We start from the raw sequence: 17587 nt of genomic DNA on the forward strand, positions 1-17587 counted from the left end.
GAAGTAGAGAAAGATCTAACAACAATTTATGGCTCACTTCCTCACCAATTAACATTCCCTACCCCACTACCAGCTAGGATCCCAAACCTGCATTACAAACATAGAGCAAACATTAGCACTCAGTATATGGCTAACATCACTCAACCCACATATAGTGAACTCATAACCCTCTTTTGAGAGCTGCCACATCCCACACCTGCAAAACGTAGAAGCTTATTAACAAAACCAGATGAAGGAAACTCACTATAGAACCTTGCCAAACTCAACCCACAGTATAGTGCTCCCATTCACTCGACCCACACAGCTAACAAAGCCCTCAAATTTTGATGGTATTTGGAGGCAATCTCCATTCCTGCAGAAACCACATATCATTATGGGATTTCTTAATGTTGTTGAGAGCAAGGGCCCTATATCTGGCCATGCTTATGATGTTCTTCAAAATGATTTCTTCTAGTTTCCTTTCCTTGGTAAAAATGCGATTGTTTCTCTCTAACCAGACATGGTACACAGTATAATAAAAGGCAAGCCTTTTGACAATAACAGCAAGAGACTTGCCTTTGCAGTCTCTGGCTATCAAGTCCACCAAACCCAACCAAGTAGGGCTATGCCAATTTGTATTGCATTTGGACAGCACATTAGTCCACACCTTAGAAGAGAATGTGCACTGAAAAAAGAGGTGATAATGGTCCTCACCAGGTATACCACATAGGGGGCAAACTGGGTTAGGGTTAATACCAAAGATGGCAAGCCTATCACCAGTGTTTAACCGACCCAGAATAGCCATCCAAACGATGAAACCCACCCTAGGAATAGAGTGAGGACTCCACACTAGGTTAGCCCAATTAACAAGAGGCCATTTCAATCTCCAGGAATTCCAAACAGAACCAATATTGAAATTCCCATCCTTCTGAGGCAGCCAAATGGCTCTATCATGACCTCCAAAGGAGAGAATAATGTCCGGAGGGGTAAGGGCAATAATCTCTCTCACCTCCCAAGAAGAAGCATTAGGCCAATTCCAACCACTAGCCCCCACAATAGAGGCCACCTTAACCTTAGCATTTAATGCAATGTCATACATCAAACTATTGCTATACTTAAACCAGAGGGATCCAAGAGGGTGCCAATTATCATACCATAAGGAAGTGCCTTCCCCATTACCAATCTTATACTTAATCAAGGGGAACATAGCCTCCCTCAAAGATAAGATTTTCCTCCACACCCAAGAGGGGTTACTAGGGACAGCAATAGCCCGGAAACTATAGCCTTTCAACAAGTAAGGCTTCACCCATTGACACCACATAGATTGCTCCCCACCTGCCACTATAAACCAAATATGCTTGGATATAGCAGCTCTATTCCAAATATCTAAGGACCTAAAACCTAACCCCCCTTCATTTTTGGGGGCACAGATTCTATCCCAAGCAACCTTACCAGTAGATTTTTTAAGCTCAAGGCTAGACCAAAGAAAAGACCTACACAAGGCTTCAATCTCCTTAATGACTTTTTTAGGAAGGATAAAAAGGAAAGCCCAGTAGACTTGCATAGAGAACAGGATATTACTAATCAGTTGGGCCCTCCCAGCATAGGACAGAGTTTTGTTAGTCCAAGATTTAATCCTATTAGTGATCCTATCAACAAGACTTTTACAATCACTAGCTTTAAGTCTAGTAGTAATGAGAGGAACTCATAGGTAAACTACCTTCCTGAAATTGAGTGATCCTCAACATGTCAACTTTAAGAGAGGGGGTACAGCCAGAGAAGAAAGCATTACTCTTAATTGGACTCGGAGATAACCCAGAGAGGGATTGGAATTCCATAAGACCATTTTTAATGATTTGGACAGAAGGGACATGCCCTTTATAAAAGACCATTAGGTCATTAGCAAAACAAAGGTTCATAATTTTTTTCCTCACACATCTCCAGTGGAATTTGAAATGGGGGTCTTTGGATTGCTCATTAAGGATCCTAGCAAAAACCTCCATAACAATGACAAACAGGAAATGAGACATGGGGTCTCCCTGTCTAAGCCCCTGAGCCCCCTGAAAGTACCCATGGCTACTCCCGTTAACGTAGATGGAGAAACTAGTAGATGTAACACAAGCTTGATCCAAAGAATCAACCTAGTGAGAAAGGACATAGCCTTAAGCACATCAAAGAGGAAATCCCACCGAACATTATCATAAACTGTTGGACCATTTTAATATCTTATATTTATTTATGGGGTTTCATTACTTTGGTAACCTCTTGGTCATAAATGGAGGTTAAATAGAATTCATGAACTTGGTTAATAGTCATTATTTTGGTGTAACCATTTTCTTGTTTAATGGTCATTATTTTTGGTGTAACTGTAAGGTCCTAATGACCTATAATAGTTTACTCTTTTCTATCAACATACACCAAAATATTTTTTTTTTGTAAAAGAGAGATTACTAGCAAAGAATGGTGTTTTATTGGTGGAGCTTTGGGTTCACCATCTTGTGCAGAGTTGGCCTGAACCATACGACAAGTGGTCGGGCTGTTGTATCCTGGAGGGGACAAGTCATAGTTTTGTGATTGCTGCATTGGTATTTGGGTTCTTCCTACCGCAGTGCGCTTGATCTCCTTAAAGAAAACGAGATATCCGTGCCTCAGCCTGATCTATTTGTATCTCATTTTCTTTGCATCATTTATCAATAAAATATAATTGTTTCTAGTATTTTCACTAACAATTTTAAGGAGATCAATCATGGAACAAGTACCAGAAAAAACCAATAATGGAATTGAAGATCTCAACAAGCCATTCAAGTTCAAAGGAGTTCATTTTAAGAGGTGGAAAGGAAAAGTTCTTTTTTACCTTAGCCTTTTGAAAGTTGCATATGTTCTTACCGAAAAGAATCCAAACAAAATCCCAACCGAGGAGATGAATGATGAAGACTATGAGGCACATGAAGCAAAAATGACTTCCTATAATACAGATGAGTATAAATATCGCTTTTATCTCTTAAATTGCCTTGCTGATCAATTTTATGATTACTATGACACCACTTACACTTCTGCAAAGAAAATTTGGAAAGCTTTACAGACTAAGGATGATACTGAAGAGGCAAGAGCAAAAAAGTATGCAGCTAGCCGTTTTTTTCGCTTCCAAATGGTAGATAGAAAATCTGTTGTGGAGCAAGCACAAGATTTCCAAATGATAGTTGTAGAAGTAAGATCTGAAGGCATCAAGATTGGTGACAACTTGTTAGTTGCAGGACTTGTTGACAAGCTACCGTCATCCTGGAAAGAATTCCAAAAGAGCATGCGCCATAAACAAAAAGAGACTTCCTTAGAGGCGTTGATCACTCGCATCCGTGTAGAAGAGGAGGCTAGAGGCCAAGATGCATTAATAACACAAGCGGGTAATGGCAATTCTACCACAAAGGTGCTCTCTTAAATCTTTGGGGCGAGGCTATTTTGACAGCTTGCCATGTGATAAATAAAGTGCCACACAAAAAGACTAAAATTGTACCTTATGACTTATGGGGGGGCATAAACCAAATCTAGGTTATTTGAGGGTTTGGGGTTGTTTAGCTTTTGTGAGGCTTGCAGATCCTAAACGACCTAAATTGGGTGAACGAGCTACCACTTGTGCTTTTCTTGGATATGCGTTGCATAGTACATCTTATAGATTTTTTGATATGGAAAATAATATTATTTTTGAATCAGGTGATGCTATTTTTCATGAAAATAAATTTCCTTTCAAATCTAGAAATAGTGGGGTCAAATAATTTCTGAAAATATTTTATCCATGCCTAGCTCTTCTACTCCTTCTCAAGTTTTTCAAGAAAAAGAAAATTTTCAAATCCAACCAAGAAGAAGTAAACGAGCTAGAGTTGAAAAAGATTTTGGCCCTGAATATTATCTTTACAATGTGGAAGAAATTCCTCTTACGGTGCAAGAAGCTTTATCATCACCTGATGCCATTTTCTGGAGAGGGGCTGTAAATGATGAGATAGACTCACTACTTTCAAATAAAACATGGACGCTAGTGGATTTACCTCTAGGTTGTAAAACTATTGGGTGTAAATGGGTCCTTCGTAAAAAACTTAAACCGGATGGAACTATAGATAAATATAAAGCGAGGCTTGTCGCTAAAGGTTTTAAGCAACAAGTTGATCTTGATTTCTTTGATACTTTTTCTCCGGTTACTAGAGTTACATCCATTAGACTGTTGATTGCAGTGGTTGCAATTCATGATTTAAAAATTCATCAAATGGATGTAAAAACGGCATTTTTAAATGGAGATCTAGATGAGGAGATTTACATGGACCAACCCGAAGGCTTTGTGGAGCCTGGCCAAGAAAGTAAGGTGTGTAAGCTAACTAAATCCCTTTATGATTTAAAACAAGCTCCTAAACAGTGGCATGAGAAATTTGATTCCTGCATGCTTGAGAATGGCTATAAGACTAATGAATGTGATAAGTGCATATATTATAAAACTGGTGAAAATGCACATGTGATTATTAGCCTATATGTGGATGATCTACTTATCTTTGGCTCTAATTTGCATATTATAAATGAGACTAAAAATATGCTCAATAGCCACTTTGATATGAAAGATCTTGGTGAAGCCAATTTTATTTTGGGAATTAAAATGACCAAGACTAATGATGGTATTTTTCTTGATCAATCGCATTATGTTGAGAAAATGTTAAAGAAATATAATTTTCTAGACTGTAAACATGTTGCTACTCTTTTTGATGCAAGCATACATTTGTCTATTGCAACAAATGAAAAGGAAGTAATTAATCAAAAGGAATATGCTAGCATGATTGGTAGTTTGAGATATGCTACTGACTGTACTAGACCTGACATTGCATATGATGTTGGAGTACTTAGCAGGTTTATTAGCAAGCCAAGTCGAGATCATTGGCTAGCTATGGGAAGAATTATGAGATATTTATCTGTAACCAAAAATTATGGTTTGCTTTATAACAAGTATCCTGCGGTACTTGAGGGATATAGTGATGTCGATTGGAACACTTTGTCAGGTGATTCTCTCTCTATCTCGGGTTTTATTTTTACCTTGGGTGGTGGTGCTATATGTTGGAAGTCTAAAAAACAGACTATAATTGCTAATTCTACAATGGAAGCTGAGCTTATAGCGTTAGCTTCAGCATGTGAGGAAGCGAATTGGTTGAGAGATTTGTTACATGAAATTCCTTTTTGGGAAAAACCAATTCCTCCTGTGTTAATTCGTTGTGATAGCACTGCTGCTATTAGTAGAGTGAACAATTATTTTTATAAAGGTAAATCCAAACCTATTCGAAGGAAACACAGTAATGTGAGATCCTATTTGAGTAATGGCATCATAACTGTGAATTTTGTAAGATCTTGTGATAATCTTGCGGATCTGTTAACCAAGGCCTTGGTGAGAGATAGGGTCTGTAATACATCGAAGGGGATATGTTTGAAGCCTATAAAATCATAAACCATGTATGAGGATACCCAACCTAGGTACCAAAGATCCTGTAACTAGGTTTAATGGGAAGAACGAATCATGTGGTGGTTGTAAAAAATGCACTCTTTAATATTTTGTTATCCATCCCTATGATGTAAGTGCATTTGTCCTGTAATGTTGGAGGGTTGAGTTTTTATACTCTTAATGAAACTCTGTAGCTCTTGTTGAGTGGGGTGTGTAAATTATAAGAACATCCTTGACAGATTTCACCTATGTGAGCATGAAAGTGGGGCCGCTTTCTATGAGAACAAGGCTTAATCTCAAATATGCTCATGAAAAAACTGGGATTAGCACAAGGCCGCAATGTGCTAGCTATTAAAGCTCATGTCAACACCTAGATTATTATGTGTGAGCAGTAATTCTTTATTTCCCCTAAGCAGCCATAGTTCAAGTTGAGACCACTACTGACTCTGGAGTAGAGGTTGCTGTTTCACTAATGAAGGTTCAATGTAGAGCACACCTTCATGATGCATACTAATCTATCTTTGTTTGGTAATCTCTTTTATATTTGTTGATATTAAAATGAGTGGGGGATTGTTAGACCATTTTAATATCTTATATTTATTTATGGGGTTTCATTACTTTGGTAACCTCTTGGTCATAAATGGCGGTTAAATAGAATTCATGAACTTAGTTAATGGTCATTATTTTTGGTGTAACTGTAAGGTCCTAATGGCCTATAAATAGTTTACTCTTTTCTATCAACATACACCAAAATATTTTTTCTATAAAAGAGAGATTACTAGCAAAGAAGGGTGTTTTATTGGTGGAGCTTTGGGTTCACCATCTTGTGCAGAGTTGGCCTGAACCATACGACAAGTGGTCGGGCTATTGTATCATGGAGGGGACAAGTCATAGTTTTGTGACTGCTGCATCGGTATTTGGGTTCTTCCTACCGCAGTGGGCTTGATCTCCTTAAAGAAAACGAGATATCCGTGCCTCAGCCTGATCTATTTGTATCTCATTTTCTTTGCATCATTTATCAATAAAATATAATTATTTCTGGTATTTTCACTAACATAAACCTTCATTAAATCCACTTTCGTGGCACATTTAGGAGAGGGGGAGAGCTTATGGTACCCCCTCATAAGCTCCTGGGAAAGAAAAATATTGTCAACAATTCTCCTCCCATGGACAAACGAGGCTCGAGTGTACACTCTTGAAGTGATTTTGTTCCAGAAAGCATTTTGCTGGAATTTATGGCATTAGTTTACTGCTTGATTTATGGGGTTGCCATCACTCATTTTTTTATTTTTAAACGGTCTTATATCATATTGCAATTTTTTGCATCTTCTGTTTTGTTGGTCCTCTTTGATTAATTGGCTTTGTAGAGTCTCTAGTCAAGTTGTAAGGCTTCTTTCCTGTTCAGTTTGTTTGTTGTTCTTCGGTAGTTTTCCAGGCCAGCCAAGTACTTCAAAATCATGGTTGCCCAGGTTCTGTGCATATTTCTGTACCAGTAATTTCTTTGTTTTCATGAGCAACCCTGTCAGTCAAAAAGTCAAATTTGTGCCCCACACGGTGTAGCAGATGAGTCACAACCCACAATAATTCCACACGGTGGTTGAAGCTTTATATTAATATTGTCTTTGTGGAAATCGAATCTCACTGAATAGGTACTCATGAAGAGTTTTCTCCTCAGGTTCCTTTATATTCTTAGATAATAGTGAATGATCATGACAACTGTGGAATAAAAAAAAGGATCAAAAGAAGGAAGGAAGGAAGAAATTTCGTCTAAAGTCTCTGCGACGATTTTGGTGTTATTTCTCTGCATATTTACGGTGAAGATAGGCTTATGTAGTTTCATGTCTTGATTATCTAAATTCCAGAGGTAGATCAAACATAAAAAAAAAAGAAGTCAAAGATCATCGTTCTTGCTCTGTATTGCATAATAGTTGTTTTCTTTTGTTCATTTTTAGTTTGATTATTGTTGTGATTCTTGAGAAAACATAGCTCTACTAGTCTTTTCTGTGGATATATGGAATTTTTACTAGTCATATAAGAAAGAAACCTCTGTTGCTGTGTGCTTGTACTGTCTGTTCTGTAAAATTATTCCAAGGTGGTTAATCATTTGTGTGTGACATTTAGATTTACTTTTTGGGGTTATATATGGAGTGCGGAGGTGGAATATTATTGTCTTTGTTTAACACTAGAGGCAGACGAGAGGAATCAGAAAGATACGAGTCATTCTTGGAAAATGGGAGCAAGGTACTGGAGGAGTTCATTACTAAATGGAATGGTCAATGTAACATTCCTATCCGTAATTTCTCTGCTGAAGAGCTGATTAGGTCGACCAACAACTTTCACTGTCAGGATCAGATTGGTGAAAAAAAAAAGTTTTATATAGGCATATTTTTTAACTCAATTTGGGTGGACCCCAAACGTGTTTTGGGGTGGGTCCGAAAAGGTGAAGTGGTGAAGACGGAACGTCAAAATCATTTATGAGTGAATGGGAAGATGACGTCGTTTTCGGGTTTAACATTAATTTTTTAGATAAAATTCTTTTGAATTTTTTCAATAAAAATTATTGTGGGAATTTAATTTAATTCTAAATTCAAATTTTGGATTCCTAAGTGGTTTCCTAAAATTTATACTTCTTTTCTTTATTTATTATATTATTCAATTTGTTATATATATATATATATATTTAATAGTTTAATATATATATATATATATATATATGTTCAAATAGTTTATATAATAATATAGGACCAACAGTTTGAAACTCTCCAACGGCATTATTTTCAAATTGTTTGAAATTTGTTCTTACATTTTTCAAACTTTTTTGAAAAAGAATTCATGTAACAGTTTGCACCGTTTTACTTTGGTTGGGAACTGTTCGGGGCTAAATTTGGTTGCCTTTATATATAGCCTTTAATCCAGCATTCTTGGACCGCGGGAAAAATTCAGTCCGTGTAATCTTATTTTGCAGTGCAAAATATAGTCTGATATTTTTGTCTCTTTGTTGTCCAATTTTTCTTTTGAGTGCATTTATTCTTCATATTTAGTTTTAGAATAAATTAAAGAGAGTATAGATCACAGGTTTGGTTCGCCGAACAAATTTATTTGAAGTGCTTCTATAAATTTGTGAAGATCATTGTATCCTGGGAGATAGACGTCATTCAACCGTAAGCACCTTAGCGGGGCGAATCTGTCTTAAGGACAGAGTGTCACACACTCGACTTGGTCTTATAATTTTTATTTGGTTCGACAAAATAAATCTGGTATGTTTTTATTTATTTTGTTTAAATTTATTTGGAGTTATTTTATTTACACAGAAGATTGTTCCAACAATCTTAAGACAGATTCGAATTATTCTGTTTACAGAATTTTTCGTTTGTTTTCTTTTTTCATTCTTCGTAAATAATTTCGGAAGAAAAAAAATTATTTTCTGTGAATTTACAAAATAATATTCTGGTTGGAAAAACAAATAGTGATTATATGCTATTTGACAGATAGTAGTAATATACTGTCTCTTTTCTTTGACAACAACTAGTAGTACGATACTGGTGTCATTAACAATTCAGAATATATTTTTGTGGAATTTTGTCAAAAAACTAATTTTGGTTTTTAGAAATTATTTTATGAGTTTTCTTTAATTAAAATTCTGTTTCAGTATTTTAATTATTGAAGTGTTATAGAAATTTAATTTTCTGTGTGGAATTAATTTGGTTAAATAAAATTTTATTTTATTTCCAAATTAATTGAAAAATAAAAGTTATAATTTTTATTTCTTTTATTTTTACAGAATTTACTTTCTATGTGGAATTAATTTGTTTAAATAAATTTTATTTTATTTTCAAATTAATTGGAAAATAAAAGTTACATTCTTGTTTCTTTTATTTTTACAGAATTTAATTCTGTGAATTTGGTTTAATTTTCTGTGTAGTATAAATTCTAATTATAATTTTGTTTTATATATTAGAATTGATGGCTACTGAAACGAATGCCCAAACAAGTACTACTGTGGTGGCTGCAATGACGCCAACCCCCTCTCCTGTTGTAACAGTACCGGTAAATCACGGTGAAAAGCTAGAGAAGTTCTTAGGAACTGACTTTAAAAGATGGCAACAGAAAATGTTGTTTTATCTTACAACTCTGAACCTGGCTCATTTCCTCCGTGAAGATGCTCCTATCTTGAAAGAGGATGAAACCGATCGGCAAGTGGTTGCTGCGGTTGATGCCTGGAAACATACCGATTTCCTTTACCGGAATTACGTCTTGAACGGACTTGACAACACATTATACAACGTCTACAGTCCAATCAAGACAGCAAAGGAACTTTGGGAATCGTTGGAGAAAAAGTACAAAACGGAAGATGCCAGCTCAAAGAAATTTGTGGTTGGCAGATTCTTGGATTTTGTAATGGTTGATTCAAAAACTGTGATCAGCCAAGCTCAAGATTTCCAACTCATTCTGCATGACATTTACGCAGAAGGTATGTTTCCCAGTGAATCCTTTCAAGTTGCAGCCTTAATTGAAAAATTACCAAAAGGGTGGAAGGAATTCAAGAACTACCTCAAACATAAGCGCAAAGAAATTTCTATGGACGAGTTAATTGTGCGTTTGAGGATTGAGGAGGACAACCGCAATTCTGAAAAGCGGGCTGGTAAGCTTCCTATGGAGTCTAAGGCAAATGTGGTGGAACATGCTTCAAAAACCAATAAACGAAAGTCTTCTGGAGAAAGTTCATCACAAGGCTCTAAAGGGGGGGGGGGGAAATAAAAAGTACAAGTTTAATGGCAAATGTTACATCTGTGACAAAGAGGGACATCGGGCCAAAGATTGCCGCAGCAAAGGCAAAAGCAAAAGAAGAATAAGCAAGAAGCCTGCTCAAGCCCACATGACTGGAGTGGACAATATTTCCAATGGTATAGATGATATCAATCTTTCTGCAGTTGTTTCCGAGGCAAATCTTGTCGGAAATCCTAAAGAATGGTGGGTGGACACTGGTGCTACTCGCCATATCTGTGCCGACAAAAAGATGTTCACATTTTATTCTACAGTGGATAATGGTGAACAACTCTTTATGGGCAACTCCTCAACTTCCAAAGTTGAAGGACAAGGAAAAATTGTACTCAAGATGACATCTGGAAAGGAACTCACTCTCAACAATGTGCTGCATGTACCGGACATTCGCAAGAATCTTGTTTCCGGATCTTTGTTGAGTAAGAATGGGTTTAGGCTAGTATTTGAGAGTGATAAATTTGTACTTACTAAGAATGGGATGTATGTAGGAAAATGTTACATGTCTGATGGCCTTTTCAAGTTAAATGTAATGACCGTTGTACCCTCAGTTATTAATAATACTACATCTTCTTCTTACTTGCTTGAGTCTTCAAATTTATGGCATGGTAGACTAGGACATGTTAATTATGGATCTTTGCGTAGATTAATTAATATGGAATGTTTACCTAAATTTGACATTGATTCAAATCATAAATGTGAAATTTGTGTTGAGGCAAAATTATCTAAAACTCCTTTTCATTCAATTGAAAGAAGTACGGAACCACTTGAATTAATTCATAGTGACATTTGTGATTTTAAATCAATTCAAGCCAGAGGTAGAAAAAAGTATGTAATCACTTTTATAGATGACTATACTAGATATAGTTATATTTATTTAATTCGAACCAAGGATGAAGCTTTGGAAACTTTCATTCAATATAAGAATGAAGTTGAAAATCAACTTGGTAAGAAAATCAAAAAACTTAGAAGTGATAGAGGTGGTGAATATGAATCACCTTTTGGTGAATTTTGTAAAGAACATGGAATAATTCATCAAACCACAACTCCTTACTCACCTCAGCAAAATGGAATTGCTGAAAGGAAAAATAGGACTTTAAAAGAAATGATGAATGCCATGTTAATAAGTTCCGATTTACCTCAGAACTTGTGGGGGGAAGCAATACTTTCTGCTAATTATATTTTAAATAAAATATCCCGAAAGAAAGTAAATCAAACACCTAATGAATTGTGACATGGAAGAGTACCATCCTACAAATACTTAAAAGTGTGGGGGTGTTTGGATAAAGTAGCTATTCCTAGTCCTAAAAAGACTAAGATAGGTCCTAAAACCATTGATAGCATTTTCATTGGCTATGCTAAGAATAGTAGTGCATATCGGTTTTTGATTCATAAATCAGAACATACCGAAATGCATGTAAATACTATTATTGAATCTCGGAATGCATCTTTCTTTGAACATGTATTTCCGAATAAGATTGGACAAGAGACTAGTAATAAGAAAAGATCTTTTGATGCTATTACTAGTAATGATCAAGAACATGATCAAGAACAAGAGTTAGATCAAAATGAAGAAGAGGAACCTAGGCGTAGTAAACGTGCTAGAACCTCAAAATCTTTTGGTCCAGATTTTCTAACATATATGGTAGAAAATGAGCCTTTAACTTTTAAAGAGGCTATGTCCAGTCCTGAAGCTCCTTTATGGAAAGAAGCTGTCAACAGTGAAGTTGAATCCATCTTGCAAAATCACACTTGGGAACTAGTGGACTTACCACCAGGTTGTAAACCTCTTGGATATAAGTGGATTTTCAAAAGAAAATTAAAAGCGGATGGATCAATTGACAAATACAAGGCAAGACTTGTGGTCAAAGGATTTAAACAAAAAGAAGGTCTTGATTACTTTGACACATACTCACCGGTTACTAGAATAACATCCATTAGAATGCTAATTGCCATTGCATCTCTATACAATCTAGAAATTCATCAAATGGATGTTAAAACCGTTTTCTTAAATGGTGAGTTAAATGAAGAAATTTACATGGAACAACCAGAAGGGTTTTCTGTTCCAGGGAAAGAAAAGAAAGTGTGTAAATTGGTTAAATCATTATATGGTTTAAAACAAGCGCCAAAGCAATGGCATGAGAAATTTGACAAGGCAATGATGTCAAATGGATTTAAAATTAATAAGTGTGACAAATGTGTTTATATTAAAAACACAGATAAAGGTTATGTCATTGTATGTCTTTATGTAGATGATATGCTCATCATAGGTAGTAATAATGATATGATTAAAACTACCAAGAAAATGTTGAATAAACATTTTGACATGAAGGACATGGGCATTGCTGATGTAATTCTTGGTATGAAAATTACCAAAACATCATAAGGATATGCTTTGTCACAATCTCATTACATTGAGAAAATACTTGACAAATTTAGCAAAGATGATGATCATCTTGCTAGAACACCTGTAGATGTTAATTTGTATCTTTCTAAGAATGTACAGGAAAGTACTTCTCAATTAGAGTATGCCCAAATTATTGGAAGCTTAATGTACTTGATGAACTGCACTCGCCCAGATATAGCTTATGCAGTAAGTAAATTAAGTAGATATACGAGTAATCCGGGAGTAGAACACTGGAAAGCAATGATAAGGGTTCTAAGATATCTCCGATTTACTCGTAACATTAGGCTTAATTATACTAGATATCCAGCGGTACTTGAAGGATACTGTGATGCAAATTGGATATTGGATACTAAAGACTCGAAATCCACCAGTGGGTATGTCTTTACTCTTGGTGGGGCGGCTGTATCTTGGAAATCGTCCAAACAGACTTGTATTGCTAGGTCTACTATGGAATCTGAATTCATAGCTTTAGACAAAGCAGGGGAAGAGGCAGAATGGCTTCGCCACTTCCTTGAAGATATTCCAATATGGCCAAAACCGGTGCCTGCTATATGCATACATTGCGATAGTCAATCAGCTATAGGTAGAGCACAGAGTCATATGTATAACGGTAAGTCACGACACATTCGTCGTCGACATAACACCGTGAGACAACTACTCTCTAATGGAATTATTTCCATAGAATATGTTAAGTCTAAAGACAACATAGCGGATCCACTAACTAAAGGGTTAGCAAGAGAGTTAGTTGAGAATTCATCGAGGGGAATGGGACTTAAGCCTATTAAATAAGAGTTACCACAACGGCAACCCAACCTAGTTAACTGGAGATCCCAAGATCTAGGTTCAAAGGGACAATCGAGTTGTGATTGACTCAAAAGGATCACTGTGGAGTCCAACTCCTACCCATTTCTATGATGAAATAGTGATGTCTGCAGCGTTTGAGGTTAAGTAAAATTTTAATGACTCTTATATCTAGGTAAACCTCGTGGAGTATGGCAGGATACTCTTCATAAGAATCACCTATGTGAGTGTGAATTGGGCCGGTTCTATGAGATTTGTGAAAGGCTACAATTCTCTAAAGCACTCATGAAGACCAGGTTGTTCAGGGCCAAAATGAACACAATAGTGAGAACTAAACTGTGTCTGGAGATAATCTGTGTGAGTTCTATTGTCTTGGTTTACACAAACGGCTGAACAGTTCAAGACATCATGTTCACTGTTTAGCTAGTAAATTCGATAGTGTCTCGCAAGGGAAGGTTCAAAGCCAAAAGCTACCTATCCTTTGCAGAATATTTCCAATTTCTAAACTCTCTGATTAGATCATGTTGTTGCATTTTCTCTCCGTCAACTTCCATTCATGTGGGGGATTGTTGGAAAAAAATGGTTTTATATAGGCATATTTTTTAACCCAATTTGGGTGGACCCCAAACGTGTTTTGGGGTGGGTCCGAAAAGGTGAAGTGGTGAAGACGGAACGTCAAAACCATTTATGAGTGAATGGGAAGATGACGTCGTTTTCGAGTTTAACATTAATTTTTTAGATAAAATTCTTTTGAATTTTTTCAATAAAAATTATTGTGGGAATTTAATTTAATTCTAAATTCAAATTTTGGGTTCCTAAGTGGTTTCTTAAAATTTATACTTCTTTTCTTTCTTTATTATATTATTCAATTTGTTATATATATATATATATATATATTTAATAGTTTAATATATATATATATGTTCAAATAGTTTATATAATAATATAGGACCAACAGTTTGAAACTCTCCAACGGCATTATTTTCAAATTGTTTGAAATTTGTTCTTACATTTTTCAAACCTTTTTGAAAAAGAATTCATGCAACAGTTTGCACCGTTTTACTTTGGTTGGGAACTGTTCGGGGCTAAATTTGGTTGCCTATATATATAGCCTTTAATCCAGCATTCTTGGACCCCGGGAAAAATTCAGTCCGTGTAATCTTATTTTGCAGTGCAAAATATAGTCTGATATTTTTGTCTCTTTGTTGTCCAATTTTTCCTTTGAGTGCATTTATTCTTCATATTTAGTTTTAGAATAAATTAAAGAGAGTATAGATCACAGGTTTGGTTCGCCGAACAAATTTATTTGAAGTGCTTCTATAAATTTGTGAAGATCATTGTATCCTGGAAGATAGACGTCATTCAACCGTAAGCACCTTAGCGGGGCGAATCTGTCTTAAGGACAGAGTGTCACACACTCGACTTGGTCTTGTAATTTTTATTTGGTTCGACAAAATAAATCTGGTATGTTTTTATTTATTTTGTTTGAATTTATTTGGAGTTATTTTATTTACACAGAAGATTGTTCCAACATGATGAAGATGCTTACTATAAATTGTACAGAGGCTGTTTTGGAGAACGCCCAATATTGGTTAAGTAGTATAAGTGGTATGATAACCCTACTCCTGACACTAGTACCACGGCCTGTGCTGTCCGTGACCTAGCGATTACCTCACAGATGAGTAGTCAAAAGATTGTTGTGAAGCTCATAGGTTGCTGCTTGGAATTCCAATACCCAGTTCTGGTTTATCAAGGTCTAAGAAGTATTGAACAGCTTCTCTCTCGGTCCTTGTACAAAAGGGAAGGGGACATAGCGAATCATGACGATGGATCATCATTATCGTTGAAAACTAGAGTTAGGATTGCAAATGATATCGCATATGCTTTCATGTACCTCCACGCTGCATTTCCTACACCCATCATTCATAGGAGTCTAAAATCAAATAATGTGATCATAGACCGGTGTAGTGGTGCAGCTAAATTGTTAGATTTCTCGTTCTCTATATCGATTCCTCCTGGAGAATCATAGGTGGAGGATTCGGTAATCGGGATATTGGGTCTTATGGAGCTTGAATATTGTCTCACAGGGATTCTTACCGTGAAGACTAATGTTTACGATTTTGGCATGATTCTCGTTGAACTTCTGACTGGACAGAAAATTGGGGACTTGCACATGCAATATGAGAGCTTACAGGATTATTTACAAAATGGTGGGCTGAATGAAATTTTGGATGCTAAAATCCGAGGGGAAGGTGGAGGAGTTATGCAAGAGCAACAATTGCAAGCTCTTGTAGAACTTGCCATGCAATGTCTTCAGAAAGAAAGAGTAGATAGGCCAGAAATGATCGATGTGGCCAAAGAAGTTAAACGAATTCAGAGGCTTGTTCAAACCCCAATCAGCTCAACCATAAATCCATTATAAGATGTTGACTTTCTGCTCCACACAGATGCACCAATTCGCGTTGTTAGTTGTCGTTGTTGTTGTAGTTGTTTTTAATGCTTTGGGATCCTCTGTATTCTATCCCTGATGACCATGTTTCAATTTTATTGATGTCCTGTAACTAGTTATGCATTATTCAATTCCAGAGTGTTTTCTCCTATACAGCCTTTTGTTTCGTTTTATTCCACTTGCAGGTTCAGTAAACCCAGCCCAGATAGATACATAGATATAGATTTGAAATCGACAGCTAGATACATACATACATACATACATACAGATATTCATTAATTTCCTTGGAGCCTCGCGCAATCGTGTGGCTTTTGAGAGCTGTTAGGGTAATGCCCAGGTTCTATGCAAATTTCTCTTCTAGTAAATTTTTTGTTTTCATGAGCAACCCTATCAGTCAGAAACTCAAGTTCGCATATGCATCAAATTCGTGTTGCTATTGTTTTTATGCATTTTGGGTCCTTTGTATTCTTTTGTCCCTGATTACCAATTTTCAATCTCATCAATGTCCTGTAACTAGTTCTGCAGTAATCAAATTCCCTGACGCTGTGTTTAGTTGGGGGATTTGAGAAGGGATTTGGAAAGGAAAAGGGAAAAGTTAGATGAAATGTGAATAAAGTATACTTATATTTCACCTAATTTCACATACATTTTCTTCTCTTCTCAAGTCTTATGAAATCAGTGGATGCAAAAATAACCAAAACAATTAACAGAACGTTTTCGAGCTCATGGAGTTTTAATTTCTGGCTCTGGTCTAAGACCATTGAGGCGACGCACTTTAGTTCTCTCTAATCTTTTCTGCAATAATGGTAGCCAGGATGAGAGATCATTGTCATGGAAAAATAAGCTTAGGATTGCAAATGGAATTGCTAATGATGCTGTATGTATCTCCACACTCGCATTTTCGAGGCCTGTTATCCATTTTGGACAAATTTATTTATTTTTTTAATTCCATGTATTTTTTCAAAATTTATCCATCCAAAATTGTTGACACGATTTCGAGCGCTTACTTTTTGAAAAATGTTGTTTCACTGTTTTGATTAACAGAAAAATTAACCTATTAATTTTTTATTTTTGAAATTTCATATTCAATACTCATCTTATTTGAAAGATTTAGAAAATACAAATTCACAGATATTAATTTTATTAAAAATAAAATTGTAATAAATTTAATAGAAAATGCATGTTTTTATTTGTTTTGCGGTTTGAGTGGCCGGATTTGACTACTATGGTTATGGGTTCCACCCACAGCATGTTTGGTATAGAAATGGGAGGGCGAATTGATAGTCCAAGAGGCTTAGTAATCTCTCTTACTAAGGAAATTAGATTGGCTAGGTTTTGAGTGGGATTTAGAAAATAGTGAAGGGGATTGAGTCTATTTTATATAAATTTTTTTTTTTTTTTTTACCAAGTGCACTTGTTTTCTTTAATATTTGTTTTAATTTTTTTAATATAAAAATAATTTATTTTATATAAAAATAATTTGACAATGCCATCACTGAACATCTCTCATATTATCATCAAAACAAACATACTTTTACTTAATCCCTTCACTAACAATTTTCACATTAACAATTTCTTCACTAACCATCCTCTCACTATCCAACTTAATCCGCCAAAACAAACGTGGTCTTAAAGAGTTTAGCGCCTCGAGCTATTACAAAATAAGTTTGAAAATTAAATTTATGGCTTGAGTTTCCTTTTCAAT

General features: G+C 35.7%; 2 protein-coding genes across 2 annotated transcripts; one reads left to right on the forward strand and one right to left on the reverse strand.

Moving 5' to 3' along the window:
- Positions 1–316: 316 nt before the first annotated feature.
- On the reverse strand, positions 317–1871 carry LOC145800628 (uncharacterized). Its single transcript, XM_082890343.1, has 2 exons — positions 1700–1871; positions 317–1320 (listed from the first exon to the last, which is right to left on the reverse strand). Exons 1-2 carry the CDS (start codon positions 1869–1871, stop codon positions 317–319), a joined length of 1176 nt encoding a protein of 391 aa, XP_082746469.1.
- A 4762-nt stretch (positions 1872–6633) lies between these two features.
- Positions 6634–16033, forward strand: LOC114322607 (non-functional pseudokinase ZED1). Its single transcript, XM_082890344.1, is given in 3 exon segments — positions 6634–7802; positions 8351–8394; positions 15034–16033. Coding segments are annotated over 3 exon segments (1080 nt in total). The 5' UTR covers positions 6634–7588; the 3' UTR covers positions 15856–16033.
- Positions 16034–17587: the final 1554 nt, after the last annotated feature.

Source organism: Camellia sinensis, chromosome 10 (genome assembly GCF_055761805.1).
Source record: "Camellia sinensis isolate YWXY chromosome 10, ASM5576180v1, whole genome shotgun sequence".
In the NCBI taxonomy this organism is placed as follows: domain Eukaryota; kingdom Viridiplantae; phylum Streptophyta; class Magnoliopsida; order Ericales; family Theaceae; genus Camellia; species Camellia sinensis.